The 18,815-nt window shown below is 53.6% G+C and overlaps 1 protein-coding gene across 5 annotated transcripts; it reads right to left on the reverse strand.

The window, feature by feature from the left end:
- Nucleotides 1–753: 753 nt before the first annotated feature.
- On the reverse strand, nt 754–10,745 carry POLM (DNA polymerase mu). 5 transcript variants are annotated; one of them, XM_017894901.1, is made up of 11 exons: nt 10,433–10,745; nt 9,212–9,395; nt 8,337–8,435; nt 8,047–8,232; nt 7,215–7,286; nt 5,003–5,123; nt 2,893–3,025; nt 2,622–2,724; nt 2,274–2,516; nt 2,116–2,199; nt 754–1,920 (listed from the first exon to the last, which is right to left on the reverse strand). In XM_017894901.1, the coding sequence occupies exons 1-11, from the start codon at nt 10,618–10,620 to the stop codon at nt 1,849–1,851; spliced, it is 1,485 nt and encodes a 494-aa protein (XP_017750390.1). In that variant the 5' UTR covers nt 10,621–10,745; the 3' UTR covers nt 754–1,848. The 5 variants fall into 5 exon arrangements, with proteins under 5 accessions (XP_017750390.1, XP_017750388.1, XP_017750389.1 ...); XM_017894899.1 differs by having other exon boundaries at nt 754–1,867; nt 10,433–10,743; XM_017894900.1 differs by having other exon boundaries at nt 754–1,867; nt 8,047–8,217; nt 10,433–10,742.
- Nucleotides 10,746–18,815: the final 8,070 nt, after the last annotated feature.

An 18,815-nucleotide genomic window follows, 5' to 3' on the forward strand; every position in this document is an offset into this window, starting at 1 on the left:
TTACCAAATGACACAATAATCCTATGCCTGTCTACTTACCCAAGAGAAATGAAGATCTCTGTGTTACACAAAAACTTGTACATGCATGTCTGTAGCAGTATGATTCATAATCTCCAAACTCCGGAAACAAGCCAGATGTTTTCTTCTTTTTAGGCAGAATCTCGCTCTGTTGCCCAGGCTGGAGTGCAGTGGCACAATCTCAGCTCACTGCAACCTTGGCATCCCAGGTTCAAGCAATTCTTATGCCTCAGCCTCCTGAGTAGCTGGGAATACAGGTATGAGCCAACATGCCCAGCAAACTTTTGTATATTTTATAGAGATGGGGTTTCGCCATGGTGGCCAGGCTGGTCTCAAACTCCTGGCCTCAAGTGATCCACCCACCTCAGCCTCCCAAAGTGCTAGGATTACAGGCATAAGCCATGGCGTCCGGCCACAATCCAGACATTCAGCAGCTGAATGGACAAACTGTAGAACACCCATGGCATGGAATAAAGTACAAACTATCAACACACCCAGCAACCTGCAGGAATGTCAAAGGCATTAGGCTGCAGGGAGAGGCTAGTCCAAAGGTTAAATATAGTTTGGTTCCGTTTACATGACATTCTAGAGAAAGCAAAACTATAGGGATGGAGCACCGCTAAGTGGGTGGGGGTGGAGAAGCACGTGACCACAATAGGACAGCGTGGGAAAGTGTTCTGGGGATGGACCTGGTGTGCCCCACGTGTGCAAATGCTGCACCCCAAAAGAGTCAACTTTACTGCATGTTCATTTTCAAAATATTTTTTAATGTGATGAGTGGTCTGGGAAGTCCTCACCTAACAAAGTGACTTGATTCAAGGCCTGAAGGGGAGGGCACACTCCAGGTGGATCAAAGCCTGAGGCCAGAGTATGCCTGGGGATATGAGGGATGTGGAGTGAACCTGTGTCCAGCCCACCTCAGTGCTTCTGACTCAGTGAGAAGGGGAGGGAATTGGCCCCAAGGGGGCCTGAGTGCATCAAATAGGAAGCCGGTGAGCCAAACAGCTTGGGGCCAGTGGGGCTGGAGAGATGCCAGAACCAGGGACCATGTGTGGACTTAGGGTTTGGAACCATTAAAGGGCTCTGCGACTGGAATGGCAGGATATGACCTATTTTTGAGACACTGTGCTGAGAACAGCCCTTAAAGGCAGAAGCACAGAGCCTGGCTCGGGGCGCTGCAGCACTGAAGCCCCATAGTTGAAAATTACCTTCCTCCTAACTCCTACCCAGGCCCTCTCCCTCTCCAGATGCCTACAGCACACCAGACAGTAGGCTCCTTGCTGGCAAGAACCACAGCCTCCAGCTCATGGCTCTCAAAAGCAGCGCAGGTACGCGTGGTTCTCTTCTAGGCATTCTGGGCAGGCTCCCTGCAGGAGCCACAGTAACTGCAGTGCAACTGATGGGACACTGCACATCAGGGACCACCTGCCATTCATGACTGCAGGCCCCGCCACGGCTCCATGAAGTGGGCCCCGCTCACATCCCGTCCAGGGCAGGAACGTGAGCCATGGTAAGGCTAAGAGCAGACCCAGGGTCACACAGTGATGAGGCTGGCACCGAAGGCTCCCACCTCACCACACCCCGCAGCACGCCAGCAGCGGCTCAACTGATCCTTCAGGCACAACTGACCCCCAGCAGAGTCAGGCCCTGGCGGGGAGGGGTGAAGGTGGGGGTTGGGGGGCAGCATATCTGCCTGGAGACATTCAGTGGCCAAGTTGGGGGCAATGGATTTTCTGAGTGGATGTGGGGGCCACAGGCAGGCTCAGGCGTTTCTCTGCTCTGGAGGAAGGTACTCGAGGCCCAGGTGTCTGAAGATGTCTTCCTCTGAAGTCACATGGAAAAACGTCTTCTGCAACAGAAGCAGGACTTCCATGACCTAGGAGTCATGCCACTGCTGCTTCCCTGGAGGAAGACTGAGGGTGGAGGCAGAGCCCAGCACCGACGTGGAGTGTGCTCTTGAGGGCCAGGAACTGGGTGTGGAGACCCAGATTAGGATCCTATGGGTTTCAGGCTGGAGGGGTCCAGGGCCATTTCATATTGTGGGTCAGAGAGAGGACTATGGGTGCTGTTTGCTGTCCCCAGTCCCCAACAATGTACCTGCTCTGGGTCAAACAGCCCATGGCTGTTCAGCCACAGGCCCTTCTCCTTCCGGCTGAAGCGGCGCAGCTCCCGCTGAAAAAGCTGCGGGGAAGGGACTGTCCTTAGCAGGGCTGGTCCAGCCCCACCCCAAGGCGGCCCAGCGACACACTGCCTACCTTGGAGCCAGTCCAGCCGAGCAGGGCAAAAGGGAACTGGCTGATGGGTGCGACAACCAAGTCCACCCTCACAGCCTTCCAGGATGCGCAGGGCCTTGTGGATTCCCCCACAGCAGCCCCTGGAGGTTGTGGTAGGCGGAAAATGCAGAAACTCCTCTCAAAAGCGTCCATGTGGCTCTGCTGGGCCAGGCGGGTAGGGGACTCCCAGCGGCTGTGCTGGTGCTGGTGGTACAGGATGAGGCCCTGTGGGGAGAGGTGGGCGTGGCTGAGACCACCCCGTGGTGCAGAGAGAGCAGGAGGCGGTGGCATTGGCCAGTGGTGGCTCCTGGGGAGCAGGGAGACCCTCACCTGGTCCTGCAGGTGGCTCATCACTCTGGGCAGCAGCCCCGCCTCCTGGCCCTCCTTGGGGTGGGTGATGAGGAAGTCCACGTCATGGCCCTGCAACTTACCCCTGAGGGGGCCAGTCTGACTCTGACTCAGGGACATGGCCTGCTCACTCCAGCCCCAGGCCACATCCCTTCCAATGAGTGGGAAGGCCCACTTCAGGGTCCCCGACTTGGGTCCCTTCACCGGGGAGGGGTCTGAAGCCAAGCCAGAGGGACACATCGGGCCTCCTTACCTGCGGAAGCCGCCGGTCAGCGTGACAGTGGCCCCAGGCAGGGCCTGCCCCACAGCTTCCTCCACTGCCTGCTGCAGGGCATCTACATCGGACCGCAGGACTGGGGTGCTCAGATCCTGGTGGTGCTGGAGCCCTAGGGGCAGCACCGGCTCTCCTAACTCACCCAGCCTGCCCCCAGGCTGAGCCCCCATCCCTCACCAGCATGAGGTGGTCACCCTGGGGCCCCATCGCTGCAGGACCAGGAGAGGCCACCGAGGAAGGTGAGGCTAAGACAGGGAGCAGAATGAGATCCCAATTTAAGCATAACACTATCTTCTCTCCCTCTTTAAATATTAAACTTTTGAGATAGTTGTAGATTCACTCGCAGTTAAAATAAATAGCACAGGGAGATCCCATGTGCCTTTTACCCAGCTCCCCCAAAAGGTTAACACCTTACAAAACTATAATTTTGCAACCAAATATAAGGATACTGATGTCGATACAGTCATGCCACAGGCTATCTCTTTTGATGCCTGTTTTTTCTTATGCATAAAGTGAGTCCAAGAGGTAGTAAAACGATGGACAATGGCTCTGCAACAACGAACACCTCACTCTGGCCCACTTCTGTTTCGTCACTTATCAGCCTCCCACACACAGTTAAGGAGAGGTTTATTTATTTGAGACGGAGTCTCGCTCTTGTTGCCCAGGCTGGAGGGCAGTGGCACAATCACAGCTCACTGCAACCTCTGTCTCTCAGGTTCAAGTGATTCTCCTGCCTCAGGCTCCTGAGTAGCTGGGATTATGGGTGTCTGCCACCACACCCAGCTAATTTTTGTATTTTTAGTAGAGACAGGGTTTCGCCATGTTGGCCAGGCTGGTCTTGAACTCCTGACCTCAGGTGATCCACCCGCCTTGGCCTCCCAAAGTGCTGGGATTACATAAAGATGTGAGCCATCACGCCCAGCCAAGGAGAGGTTTAAATGTGAGGAACAGCAGCACCTGGCACAGTGAGCTCTCAGTAAACGCTGCTAGCCATTCCTGACTGCTCTTGTCGTGGAGAGAGGCAATCAAGAGGAACCAGCCTTGTGGGTCTCACTTCCTGTCAGCCGAACTGGGCAGTGGCCCAGGGAAAGATGTGCAAAGAGGCAGTGGAGCTGGCAGTGCCCGCTGGGCTGTGGGGATTGCTTCGGCAGAGCCTTCAACCCAAGGGAGGTCCCAGATGGTGTGGCCAGAGTAGCCAGGCAGGCCATGCAGAGAGAACGGAGTATCTGCTCAACACCTGCCACTTGCTGGCTCTCACAGAGGAGCTTATGAATTCATTCATTCCCACTTTTTAATTTATTATTATTATTTTTTTAGACAGGGTCTTGCTCTGTCACTCAGACTGGGGTGCAGTGGCTCAATCTCAGCTCTTTGCAACCTCCACCATGGCCTCAAGGCTTGACCTCCCAGGCTCAAGTGATCCTTGAACCTCGGCCTCATGAGTAGCTGGTACTACAGGCATCCACCATCACGCCTGGCTAACTCTTGTATTTCTTGTAGAGACAGGGTTTCACCCTGTTGCCCAGACTGGTCTTGAACTCCTGAGCTCAAGCGATCTACCCACCTTGACTTCCCAAAGTGCTGGGATTACAGGTGTGAGTCACCATGCCCAGCCTTCCTTCTCCATTTCACAGAAAATTTAACAGACTCAGAGAGGTTACGTCTTGGGCAATGGTCACTTACCTGGCAAATGGTAGACAGGACTCAAACCGGGGCCTAACAAACTCAAAAGCTGATGTTCTTTCCCTTCCCCTGCTCGGTGCCACCTCTGCAGGCCTCCGTGTACCAGGCACCACACTGGGCAGTGTGCCCAAGGCCCAGGCTGTCCCCGGTCCCTGGTCAAAGTCTAACCAGTAGGCAGTGACACAAGCCCCTGGCATGTGACGGAAGTTGTGATCAGCATCGTCCACTGAGAAAGGGCTGTGATAGATCCTGACTGCACTGGATGGAGACCCCAGAAAGCCCACCACATAAGGCTGCCGCCAAACCCTCTGCACCAGCCTGCTCCCTTCCCTCTAGGAAGCTGGTGCTGAGGGATCCAGGGTGCAGTTTTGGGAAGCCCAGAGCCCAGCCTCTCTGGAGGGCTCACCCGCTTTCTGCTGTTGGGTCAGTTTCTGGGGCTGCTCTCGGAGGTCATCCAAGGTTCGCAGTCCTTCCCGGTACCACCGGTCAGCAGTCCTCACACCGACCCCAAAGATCTGGGTGAAGAGCTGTGGGGAAGGAGCACAGCCCGGTTGGGCAGAGCTCTCATGGCTGGACTCAGATGATCACTGGCTCCGGGATGGTGTGGCCCATGGAGCACCATGCACCAGGCAGGTGCCATCACCACTCACAACCTGTCCTAGACCACAGAGCAAGGATTCAAACTTGGAGCCTGGCTACCCAGCCCGCCGTCTTGGGGAGCAAACCCATGCACACCCCTCTCCTCTCCTCTATGAAAGTTCTCTCCCAGGACTTACACAGCTCTAGCCTGTGATTCCAACATAACTAAAACAGTTACCCTAACACATCAGCACGAGGGGCTCCTAAGTCACTGGAAAAACCATGCCTCTCCCACCTAACAGCAGGTGGAACGAATTCCTGTGGTTCTCCTCCTTAGCAAATAGCAAAAAACAATGAGGAGTTAACAATCAAAAGGGTGGATTTAGGAGCAGAGCTGGCAGGGCTGGCTGGGGCACTCACATATCTCCCCACACAGGGTGGGCCCCAGTTCAAGCAAGTGGCTGCTTCAGGTCAGCCACTAGAGTCCCTCCCTAGGAATTCTGGATCTGAGACTGAGGGCAGGCCCACGCAGTGGCAGAAGCTGTAGCCTGTGGGTGCCGAGCACCTTCTGTAGCCATATTTCTAACCAGAGGAGGAAGCTGGTACGTGGCAAGAGAGGGTGAAGCAACCGTGCAGAGAGGCAGAGGGAAGGAGGAGTGGCCTGGTGATACCCAGGTCACTGAGCCCAGTTCTCCTGCAGACCGGCCACAGCCCTCCCCATCCTGGGCTCTGCTGGCCCTCCTTTCCTTGATTTTGTGAACCAAGGGTGTGGGGTGGGTCACTGTCACTCGTAACCCAAAGTATCCTGACTAAAAATGACGAGATTAACCCAATTATATTAATAAACTTCTCATTACTAACATAATTTTCTGCCAGCCTAGGTGCCATCAGGGCTGGGGCTGAGTTAATGAGTGAAAGCACTCATTAACCTCCATCCACTTTAAGGGGATTTCATCATCTCCAGGCCCCTCACTCCCACACTCACCACAGTGGCCCCACTCATCTGGTCCCGTCCCTGCCAGTGCCCCTTGCCCCTTCCCCTGCATATTTGAGCCCATTTGCCCTGCACACATTGCTCAAGTCTCCCCTCTTCGAAGCCCTCCCTGTCAATCCTGACAACATTCTGTGTGGCCTCCCAAGGTCCCATACTTCACTGACAGTTATCCATGTGGCCACTGCTGTGACACCTCCAGCCACAAAGGTGGCAGAAGGGTGTCAAAGCAGGCACACCCGAGGTATCCAAAAGAGCTCAGATGGCATTTCCCTATCAGATCAGGAGTGAGCAGAAACAGAGGGAAGGTGGCCATGGAGACAGGCAGGCTGACCACACTGAGAAAATAACATATAAGGTCCTGCAGAGGGTGGGCAAGGGCAAGCCCAGCACACTCAGTGGCAGCACCCAAGAAAAGGGTACATTTGGTTCAGTGTGCTCTGTTTAAGATGTCACAGCATGTAATCTACTTGAGAATATTCCATCAAAAATAATCAAGGCAGAGCGAAGTGGCTCACGCTTGTAATCCCAGCACTTTGGGGGCCAACGCAGGAGAATCATTTGAGCATAGAGGTTTGAGACCAGCTTGGGCAACATTACCAAGACTCCATCATTACGAGAAATTTAAGAATTAGCCTGGTGTGGTGGTGCATGCCTGTAGTCCCAGCTACTCCAGAGACTGAGGTGGGAGGATGGTTTGAGTCCAGGAAGTCAAGGCTGCAGTGAGCTGTGATTGCACCACTGTACTCCAGCCTGGGCAACAGAGCAAGACCCTGTCTCAAAATAAAACAAAAACCCCCGAAAGCCAGATGGTGCTGATTGATCTAGAAACTTCTGTCCTCAAAACAAGCTTCTTCCTTGCCTGTCTCCACTTGGCTGCCTTGTGCATATCAGGTGTCAGCTTAGCTGCCACTTCCTCAGCGAAACCTCCTCTGACCCCTGGGCTGGGTCAGCTGCCTCTGCTCGCCTCCCCATACATGGTGTGGACTGTGCTGTCATTCCCAGGGTAGGACATTCCCGGGGCAGGTCCGAGCCCTGCCCTGCGCACCTTCATGGTCTGGTACCTCTCTGAGCACCGAACTCTCTCCACCTCCTTACACACTCCAAGCTCCAGCAGCTCCTGGGGGAGGGAACAAAGCAGAACTCTAAGCCTGAGGGCATGGGGTGAAAGAGAAGGCAGGGAGTTAGGATCAAGGCTGTGGGCCCAAGGACTGAGGCAGTCCCCTCCAACACCCTGCAGAGACAACTTTGTGGGGTCAGGGTCCGGTGGGACTTGGAAATGGAGACTGTGCCCAGGGAGGTGACCAAAGTTGCTGCCACACAGCTGGGAGGCCGCGGCTCCAGACTCAAAGCTCCTTTGGGCCTGGAGTTACAGCAGCTGAGATTCCAGGTAACGTGGATCATCTCTAAGTCAAATAAGTCCCAAGATACATAAACAATTGCTTTTCAAAACATGTGAACTCAATCCTACTTCATTTAAAAGCATCTTCTGTTACTGTGTATTTTCTCACGATGAAAGTGCACTAAAGGACAACTCAACACATTGGGGCACTGAAAAGAGATGCTCACACTCAGGGAGCTCTCTTCCATTCCACTGTGGAAGGCAGTTTGGGACTAATGACGCTGACAACAGCGTCACCCCTAGCCCTGCCAGCCCCTTGCAGCACTATTCACTGGGTCCTCTAAGCCACCCAGGGGTAAATGGCTGGAGTGCACAGGAGGAATCTGAGCGCAGAGAATGGCTTGTTGAGGCCTTGGAGCAGTGTCAGCACCCACGACTGTCTATCCCCACCTGCCCCCACAGCACCCTCTGCTGTCTCACCAGGCCCCAAGGCCTCCCCACCCACACACTCGCCCTGCTCAGGATGATAAGCACCTACCTGGACAACTCTAGAGGAGTGTTCTCCAAGGTGGGGCAGCCCCTGCAGCTGGCTCAGGGTTGTGACGGGGCTGGGAAGGGCCTTGAGCACCGAGGCTGCTCTGCAGAAGGTGAGGAGGCGGCCCTCACTGCCTTCAAAGCCCGCTGCCTCGGCCAGTGTCTCCAGAGCCTCCTGCAGGGAGGGGTCCTAAGTAAGGGGCAGGGTGGGCAGCTCCAACCCGAGAGCTACCACCCATCTGTACCCTTGTCCCCAACCCCCAGGGCTGGCCAAGGCTCATAGAAGCAGCTTACCGAGAGGCTAGCGTTGTGGTGTGTGAGGGGCGTGGGGCGCTGGCAGGCATAGGTAGGCATCCATGCTGGGCTCAGAGGCCCCTTCCTGGGCCCAGTCACCTGGGGATGGGCAATGAACAGGTCACCGTGAGGTTGTAGGGCTGGCAAGACAGCCAGGCCATACCCAGGCTTTGTTTCTCCTGGAGTGTCCAACTGAGGCCCTCTGGAGCTCATGGGACAGAGGTGAGCAACAAAACACCAGAGGCATGGGGCTGAGGGAGACACCGCCCTGCAGAACAGGCTGCAGACGGGGCTCCTCATGCCAGGGTAGCAGCAATCCCATCTGCCAGCCCTGTGGGCACTTCTGCTGCTGCTGTTGCACATGACGCATGTGCTCCATCACCCCAATCCTCACAACCAAGCGGGCTGGGGATGCTGAGGCCTCGGGGGCTAGGGGCTCGCCCCATGACCATGGCTCACAGGCTGGGCCAAGATTTGAATGCAGGCAACCTGGCCCTAAGCCCACACCTGTCAGAAGCCGGGAGCCTTATAGCATCCTGAGGACAGGCTCCTGCTGACCCATGGGTCATCCCGCTCGGAGTTGCTGTGTCATATACTTGGTGAGGAAGAAAGACCTGAAGAAGGTAAAAATAAGCAGACCCCAGAATTTGCACCAGTGGTGAGAACAGAAGCTGAGATGGCCTGGCCCCCTCAGCCCCTGCTGTGGTTCCTCTACTGGCTTCTAGGGGGCCCCTGGTGATCTGGATAGAGTCCTCACTGCCCACCTCCTCTGAAGGACATTGAGGCATTGCTGCCCTGTCACCTGTCCCAGCTGAGCAATGGCCTACACTGGGGCTTTCACTGTAGCCCCAACTCTAGTTTTCCACCCAGCTCACCTCCAGGCGGTGCCGGCACTCCACAGGTACAGGCTGCCCAGCTGCCAGGCTCTCTGTTAACCAGCTTATGTCCAGCAGAGCTGGGGGGGTGCAACCCGGGGGAGCAGCTGCCATCCTGCGCTCCTGCCAGCTGACGGCCTCCTCTGCTGAGGTCTGTTCCATCACAACATGTGTCGCTTCGGAGCTGGCAGAGGGAGTTGGGAGAGTAGGAGGAGGGTGAGGCCCAGAGCCCTCCCTGGTTGGCTCCAAGCCTTCATTCTTGCTGTCTCTTCTGCATGATGAGTGACCATTCCTCCTGCAAACATCACCTCCTTCTGAAAGCCTTCCCAGCCCCTCCTCCTGGTAGATGAACACCGCCACCACTCAGCCCTCAGAATTGTAGTTCTCTGCCCTGGCTATGTTCACAAGCACAGCCTAGTCTTGTGCTCTCTCCCTCCCTCTCCACCTCAGAGAAAGGAACTCCTTAGGGGTCAGACCAGGTGGTCTTCATCTAAGAACAGGGGTTTTAGCAGAGATGCAGGAGCCTGTTTGGGTCTGAACCCCAGCTCTGCCTGCCACATACTTGTTTAGCTCTTGGGCAAGCCAGGTGTCTATACTTTGATTTCCTCTTCCGTAAAGCAGAGATAACATATCTACCCTGTGGGGTTGTTGTACAAAGATAGTGCCTGGTACACTCTAAGCCGCTATCATTATCCTGTCCTGAGTGGGTCTGGCACACTACTGATCCCTGATAATGTTAAAAACAAAACACACACACACACACAACTGTAGGGGTATACTAGACCCAGGTTCGTTTGCTCTCTCGACCTCCAAACTAGGGGGCACCCCCAGCTCCCTTACTCTGGGTGTTGTCTCTGTAGCCGCCATTTTTCTTCCTCTTGGTTCCCTTCCTACAGGAGTGTCTCAGTCGTGTTATTTACTCAGGTCTGAGGACAGAGGAGCATGCGGGCTCCGGGCCTCCTGAGAAGTCAGTCTCGCTCACAGGTGGGACACAGCCCAGGCGGAAGGGCTGTTAGCAAATACGACTGCTTATTAATTACCCCTGACCTCTGGTTTTGATTCTCGCAGTGATCCTTTAAAACACGCCTGGCCCTAATTAATAGCACCCTTTACAGAAGAGGAGATGGAGGCTCAGGGAAAGGTCACGAAGTGCCACAGCAAACTTAGAATCCAAAACTACAGGTGCCACGGAAGACCGCGCCGCGCCGCGCCGCCCCGCACCTGCTGGCGTCGAGGACACGGAAGCCTTTGGAGCGCGCCAGGCGTGTGAGGAAGGCCCGGCGGCTGCGACCCATGCGGGGCTCGACCAGGTAGATGGCGACGCCGGGGAAGCGCGTCGAGGACGGCGTGGAGGAAGCTGCATCGCCGCTAGGGGACCCGACCCGCGCTCGCCGCCGTTTGGGGAGCATTGGGACCACAGCCTCCAGCAACGCGGAGCAAGACGGAAGGAAACCGCAGTGAGGCTGACGGAAGCGGCGGTCGGGCGGCCGCCGGCTAGAAGAGGACGTGGCCCCGCCCTATGCAAATGAGGCCTCTCCGTGAGACTCGCGACCTGGGCCAGTCGGAGCGCTGGGGAGGGTCCGGGCTCCTACAGCACTGAGTGTCTCGGCCGCTCCGGAAGACCCGCCTCCATGCAAATAACAGCAGAGGACACGCCTTTTATTTAAATTAATGTCTCCGAAAGCGCTGTTTGGTCCCACTGGCCGCCTGGAGTAGAGGGTGGGCTGGAGCGGGCCGGGGAGGGTGTTGGAGGGGGTGGAGGAGGCGGAGTCAAAGGGGCGTCCTAGGCCGGTACGGGTGGACTGGGACCTAGGCCCGGGCGGAGCGGGGTGGGCTGCGTCCTCGGCGCGGGGGTGGGTCTAGGGTTGAGCCAGCGGCTCCGGGTGGACGCGTGCGGGCCTTGCACGATCCTTCTGCGCTCGGGACTGTCACACGGAAGCCGGCGGGCGCGGGACAGACAACGCGGTTTCCAATGCGCTGGTGTGGCGGTCGCTTCAAACACGCGAGATTTTTCAGTTGAATGGCTCTAGGACAACTGGCGGGCCATTTGGAAAAATAGAAGTTGGTGCCCTTCCTCATTCCTTAACAACAAAATAAATTCCAGATGGGTCAAACATTTTCGTCTAAAAGGAAACCAAAACATACCGGAAAAAAGTCGGTGAATGTTTTTATGATCTAAGTATCACAGTAAACTTTGGAAACATTAAAGGAAAAGAATGATAAATTGGACTACAAATTTTAAATCTGATCAAAAATTAAAGTCAAAAGATAAACTGGGATAAAGTGTGAGATATTTTGGAGTTAAAATTATCATCATCAACTTATTAAATTGTCCATAGATAAAAAGGCAGTAATTTAATAGAAAAATTAGCAAAGAAACTCACGTAGATGATTCTCAGAAGAAATCCTGGTCAATAAATTTATGACCAGAGTGCCCAACCTGTCTAGTCATTACAGAATACCTAAATGAGAATATCTTCAGTTGTGGGTTTATGGAACATTCAAAAAGATGGACCACACATGTTGAAGGTGCGAGGGAATTGGCAATATGTAGGAGAGACTCTGGAAGGCAATGTGGCAACCATATCCAACAAAATGAAAACAAAATAATACACATTGATCCAGCAATTCCTTTCCCAAGATTGGGATTGCATTGAATCTATAGATCAAGCTGGGGAAAACTGATGTCTTGATAATATCAAGTCTTCTGTCTATCTTATTTAGATATACTCCATTTGTAATCTCTGTTACGGTGGTGTGGCACTGCTCAACCTAACCGATGGGACACGCCAGATCAGATGCAACCCCCTTTCTCATGCCTCTCCTCATCACTACCCCATCGTCTTGTCTTGAACCCCAGACTCCCCTGAGCACCTATCCTTTTTCTTTGGCCCCTCTCTGACATCTTTAGTGGGCTGGCTGTTCCCCATCTCTGCACTCAGAGCACAGGGCTGAGGGCAGCCGGGGAGGTGGCTCAGCCCAGGCATCCTCTCCACCTCCTACACCATCTCCCAGCCTCCTAATTCATCTACCTCTTCAGGGCTGTAGAGCTTCCTGGACCTCGGGACCCACACACAGAAGCCAGGAGGCCTGCATGTGGTCCCTCTCTCCCCATCCTTCCCTTGTGCCAGCAGGGATGGGCAGGCTCTAAGGGTCTTCATCTGTGGATCTGGCCCCTGCCCTCCTCAAGGAGGAGGCTCTGTCCAAGTGTCCCCTGAGCAGATCCCTCTAGCTGTCTAAAACCATTTCCATTTCTTTTAATGTCCTCTGTCTGGCCAGAGCACCTGGGCTCCCCTTGGGACCCTTGTTCTCTCCTGAGAAGGCAGAGGCAGTTTTTAAGTCTGTCAGACCTGAGTACTTAAAACACTGGGCAACTGTGCAAAAATGTTTGTGCAAGGAATCTCATCCAACTGACAGTGGAAGAAACTGCCTAGCTTAGAAATCGGCCAGGCCCTCTGAGTGGTTGCTGCAGTGTCTGCTAGGACAACATGGGGCTGAAGGAGTCATGAACATTGGCCAGTGGGGGCAAGAGGGGGTGAGGAGGTGGGGAGAGAGAGGGACTTGCCTGCTCTGCAGGACGAAGAGGTGCCCTATACCCAGGGAGAGGTGGCCTGCTGTGGAGGTGAAAGCACCTTTGCAGAATTCTAAGTCATAAGAGAAATCTAACATGACTGACTCCCTCTTGCTTCTAACCTCATAGGCTAAATTGGTTTTCTTATTTCTTTTTTTTTCTTCTTATTCTTCTTGTAGTGCAGAGGCCAACATAACTATGAGAGGAATTTAGTTTATAGTTAAAGGCAAGAAAACTGACCCCTTCTTGTTTGGAGATTGAAACCACTTTCATAAGACAAGGTTAGAATTGTGGTGGAGCCTGAACTTTGCTAAAGAATGGGCACAGGCCGGGCGTGGTGGCTCAAGCCTGTAATCCCGGCACTTTGGGAGGCCCAGACGGGCGGATCACGAGGTCAGGAGATCGAGACCATCCTGGCTAACATGGTGAAACCCTGTCTCTACTAAAAAATACAAAAAACTAGCCAGGCGAGGTGGCAGGCGCCTGTAGTCCCAGCTACTAGGGAGGCTGAGGCAGGAGAATGGCGGGAACCCGGGAGGCGGAGCTTGCAGTGAGCTGAGATCTGGCCACTGCACTCCACTCCAGCCTGGGTGACAGAGCGAGACTCCATGTCAAAAAAAAAAAAAAAAAAAGAATGGGCATAAACAGCGACCTGCCGATGCTCACTTAGCTTGCTTTTCTATAATACTTACTGCCCTGGAGTCACATAGCCAGAAATCTCAAGATTTCTTTTTTTTTTTTTTTGAGACGGAGTCTCGCTAAATGTCGCCCCCTGCTTGGAAGTGGCAGTGGCGGGATCTCAGCTCACTGGCAAGGCTCCGCTCCCGGGTTGACGGCGGCATTCTCCTGCCTCAGCATCCGAGTAGCTGGACTACGGCACCCGCCACCCTGGTCGCCAGGCCTAGGTTTTTTGTATTATTTATTATTATTATTATGTTTTTTTGAGACGGAGTCTTGCTCTGGCCAGCCTCAGGGCTGGAGTGCAGTGGCCGGATCTCAGCTCACTGCAAGCTCCGCCTCCGGTTTGAACGGGCATTCTCCTGGCCTCAGCCTCCCGAGTAGCTGGGACTAGCAGGCCGCCCGCAGGTCGGCCCGGCTAGTATTTTTGTATTTTTAAGTAGAGACAGGGTTTCAGGCGCCTATTAGCCAGGATGGTCTCGATCTCCTGACCTCGTTGAGTCCCCCGTCTCGGCCTCCCAAAGTGCTGGATTCAAGGCCTTGAGGCCACCGCGGGCGGCCGGCCGTTTTTTTGTATTTTTTAGTAGAGACGGGGTTTCACAGTGTTAGCCAGGATGGTCTTGATCTCCTGACCTCGCGATCCGCCCGTCTCAGCCTCCCAAAGTGCTGGGATTACAGGCTTGAGCCACCGCGCCCGGCCAGAAATCTCAAGATTTCTAACTTCTCCAACTGCTCATATAGAGGCCGGGCACAGTGGCTCACACCTGTAATCCCACCTCTTTGGGAGGCCAAGGCAGGTGGATCACTGGAGGTCAGGAGTTCAAGACCAGCCTGGCCAACATAGTGAAACTCTATCTCCCTAAAAATACAAAAAAATTAGCCAGGAATGATGACACATGCCTGTCATCCCAGCTACTCAGGAGGCTGAGGCAGGAGAATCTGTTGAACTCGGGAGGTGGAGTTTGCAGTCAGCTGAGATCGTGCCGCAGCACTCCAGCCTGGGAAACAGAGCAAGACTCCATCTCAAAAAAAGAAGAAAAAAAAAAAAGTCACCATTATGAAACCTAAAGAACTTTGAGATGTTTTCTAGATTTAGAATTTTAGCAGCCCGAGACCCCACCTGGACCTGTGACCCACACCAAGAAACTGACTCATCTGCTTGAAGATAGTTTTGACACCTCTGTGATTTCATCCACTGCCAATCAATTGTCTCAGTTCCCTAGTCCCCTGCCTGCTGAAGCATCCTTAAAAACCCTAGCCTCTGAATTCTGGGGGAGGTGGTTTTGAGAATTATCTTTCATCCTCCTTGCTTGTCTGGCCCTGCAATTATGAAACTTTCTCTGCTGCAACAGTGTCCCCACTGGAGAACCTGGAGAGGGGGTGTCCCTGCTGGAGGATGGATGGGGAGGGGTCCCTGCTTGAGGCTGTGGGAGGTATACCTGCTGGAGGAGGGGTGAGGGAGGGTGTCCCACTGGAAGATGGGGGTGGGGCACAGTGGGGAGCCATACTAGGGCCAAGAATATCCCCAGGACTGGAGGTAGCTTTTGCAGCTTAAGCAAGAGGCATGGTCGCTAGGGCAGGTTAGGACTTGGGTGTATCCAAGAGGCACCTGGAAGGAGTTACCCTTCCCAGAGGGTGGCCCTTGAGCTATGGAAAAGATCCCACTGAAAGGAGACAGTTAGATTATCTCCTGCACATTGGAAATTGTCTTTGAGTTTCCATCTTCAGTGGGCCTGGTTTCCCTGTATTGGTCAGTGGTGGTCACTGTGGGAAGGCAGTGAGGAGTGGGACTAGGGAGAGAGAGGGACTGCCACAGGGGCAGCAGTGGTCACCCCCCACCAGGCCCAGACCATCCCCTCTCCAGAGTACAGTGGAGCAGGGTGCACCTAAGAGCTCCAAATAATACTGATGCCCAGGCCCCTCCCCAAAACAATCCAGTTTAATTGGTCTGGATATGGCTTGGGCATTGGCATTTTATTTATTTATTATTATTAATGTTTTAGAGACAAGGTCTCACTCTGTCACCTAGGCTGGAGTGCAGTGGCACAATCGCTCTTGGCTCTCGTGTTCAAGTGGTACTTCTACCTCAGATTCCTGAGTGGCTGGGACTATAGGCATGTGCCCCCAAGCCTGGCTAATTTTTTAAAGTTATTTTTTGTAGAGACAGGGGTCTTACTGTGTTGTCCAGGCTGGTGTCAAACTCCTGGCCTCAAGCAGTCCTCCCACCTGAGTCTCCCAAAGCACTGGGATTACAGGCGTGGGCCAGTAACCCGGCCGACATTAGCATTTTTAAAGCTCCCCAGTGACTGATGTGTGGCCAAGGTTGAGGCTCACTGCTCTAGAGGGAAGGGACCCTTCAGGGAGATGGAGACCCTGACAAGGAGCTTATGTGTGTAAAAGTAAGAGCTGAGAACCACCTGAATATCCAGTGACCAAGACCTGGTGGAATAAGTGTTGCTGTGTTCTTACTGTGGAATATAATGCGGCCATTAAAAATGATTCTGTGAGGTTTTACTCTTTATCACCCCAAACTGTAAACACTCCAGATGTTCTTGACCCAGGGAATGTTCTCACACACTGTTGTGTCCATCCCGTGGAATGCTAAGGAACATTGAGATGAAGGGAACAGGTGATGCAGCTGCTTGAGTGAGTCTTCAGTGCCTCATGGTAAGTGGCAGGAGACACCTATGCTCTGATCCCATTTATATGACAACTCTGAAAAGGCAAAACTATAGGATAGAAAACAGACCAGTGATGGGCAAGGCTGGGAGCAGGAGTTGACTACAAAGAGCTTTGAAGGCATTTGGGGGTGATGGAATGTCCTCTATCTTGACTGTGGTGGGAGTTACAGGTTACAAGACTGTTTGTCAAATTCATAGAATTATGAACTGAAAAGGGTGAACTTTACAATATGGCAACTATACCGCAATCAGCCTGACTTTTAAAAATTGGTGCTGGCCGGGCACAGTGGCTCACTCCTGTAATACCAGCACTTTGGGCGGCTGGGATGGCAGATCACCTGAGGTCAGGAGTTTGAGACCAGCCCGACCAACGTGGAGAAACCCCATCTCTACTAAAAATACAAAAATTAGCCGGTCGTGGTGGTGGGTGCCTGTAATCCCAGCTACTCGAGAGACTGAGGAAGGAGATTGCTTGAACCCGGAAGGTGGAGGTTGCAGTGAGCCGAGATCGCACCACTGCACTCCAACCTGGGTTACAGAGCAAGACTCCGTCTCAAAAAACAAACAAACAATAACAAAAAAAAAAAAAAACTGGTGCTGTATGGCACAAGAAGACGTGACATGGTTACCAGATGAAAGCAGACAGCTGTATGTACAATGTGAGGCTGTTTTTGTAAAAACACACATATATATGTCATACGTGGAAAATACATGCGCAACAAAGCTAAGCAAATGTTTGCGGTGGTTAGTGGAATTGTGGGTGATTTGAACATTTTTCATTTTGTTTGTACTTTCTAAAATTTCTACAGAGGGCATGGATTGCTTGGAAGCAGGCAGGGAGGGAGGGAACATAAGTTTTCGTTCCCATTTTGTGGACGAAGAGCCTCTGTCTGAGCGGCAGAGCCAAGACACACACCCAGCCTCCCCTCCTGGCTCTGAGTCCAGCGTTCTCTCTGGAGATGTCCACAGTGCCTGCTCAGCCTGCTCTGTGGCCTCCCCTAGGAGCACAGGCCCAGGGAATGCTGTGAGAAAAGGGAGGGTGAAGGCAGGCCTGGGCAGCGGTGGGCAGGGCCCTGGCCTGGATGGGTGGGTGGGTACCACAGGCCACTATCAGGAAGTAGAGACCTCAGCCCTCTGTTTTGGGTGAGCTGTTCCAATGAACTTGGCTTAGGGATTCCCAGAAGTCCAAATCCCCAGCCTCCTGCTCCCTCCTCTGAGACTGCCTCCCAGAAAGTCAGGAGGCTGCGCAGCCACCCCCGTGGCGGGACACCTTCCGGCCAGGCTGGGCCCTTTCCGCTGCTCTGAGGCTGCAGCCTCCCTCCCTGCTCCTGCCGAGCCATGGCTATTCCTGCCCATCCCTTACTTATGTTTTCGATTATTTTTGCCCAGAGTTTGCATTTTTCCAAGATGAATCTCATCTAGCTGTTTCCTGTTCCCACTTTCAGCTCTAGAGGTCCTCGCAGAGATACCTCAGTGCCCCAACCTTCACAGCCCCCTCCCTGCCTCACCCCCACTGTGGTGCACCTCTCTGCAAGCTCCCTTTGGTGCTGTTTCCAGCTTGTGAGGTCTGTCCAGAGGTCTGCGGGGGTCAGGACTCGGCCCTGCTTGGGGGCCTGCCCCTACTGCCCTGGTTCCCTCCCTCCTGTGGCCTGCTTGCCAGCAGCATTTGGGAGAGTGTGTGGCCAAACTGCTGATGCTGCTGGCCCCGAGCTCCTGAGGGCTGTTGGCCCCAGCAGTGCTGGCCCTGGGCCTCCTCTGATCTATTCCTGCACATTGCTGTGGCTGAGAGTAACCTGGTGTATTCGTATCGCGTGACTGCTATAACAAATTATCACAAACTAGGTGGGTAAAAACAACAGAAATTTATTCTCTCCCAGTTCTGGAAGCTACAGTTAAAACTCCAGCTGTCAGCAGGGCCTCCCTCCCTTGAAGGCTCTAGGGGGGATCCCTCCTCGCCTTTTTAAGCTGCTGGTGCTTGTGGTGCTCCTTGGTTTGTGGCAGCATCACTCCACCCTCTGCCCCTGCCTGCAATGGCCTCCTTCCCTCTGGGCCTGCTCTGTGTCTGTCTTCTCTTTCTCTGTTTTTTTTTTTTTTTTTTTTTTTTTTTTTTTGAGATGGAATCTCACTCTGTCACCCAGGCTGGATTACAGTGGTGCCATCTCCGCTCACTGCAGCCTCTGCTTCCCAGGCTCAAGTGATTCTTCTGCCTCAGCCCCAACCAGTAGCTGGGATTACAGTTGCTTCCCACCATGCCTGGCTAATTTTTGTATTTTTGGTAGAGGGGTTTTCACCATGTTGGCCAGGCTGTTCTCGAACTGCTGGATTCAAGTGATCCACCAGCCTCGGCCTTCCAAAGTGCTGGGATTACAGGCATGAGTCACCATGCCCGGCTGTCTTCTCCTTTTCTTATACACTAAGACACTAGTCATAAGATTTAGGCTTTTTTTTTTTTTTTTTTGCCATGCAGGCTGGAGTGCAGTGGCACGATCATAGCTCAGTGCAACCTCATACTCCTGTGCTCAAGTGATCTCCAGCCTCAGCCTCCTGAGTAGCCAGGACTACAAGTGTGTGCCACCACGCCTGGCTAATTTTTGTACTTTTTGTGGAGGTGATGTCTCACTATGTTGCCCAGGCTGGTCTCAAACTCCTGGCTTCAAGTGATTCTCCCATTTTG

Source organism: Rhinopithecus bieti, unplaced genomic scaffold (assembly GCF_001698545.2).
Source record: "Rhinopithecus bieti isolate Rb0 unplaced genomic scaffold, ASM169854v2 scaffold_26424, whole genome shotgun sequence".
Taxonomy (NCBI): domain Eukaryota; kingdom Metazoa; phylum Chordata; class Mammalia; order Primates; family Cercopithecidae; genus Rhinopithecus; species Rhinopithecus bieti.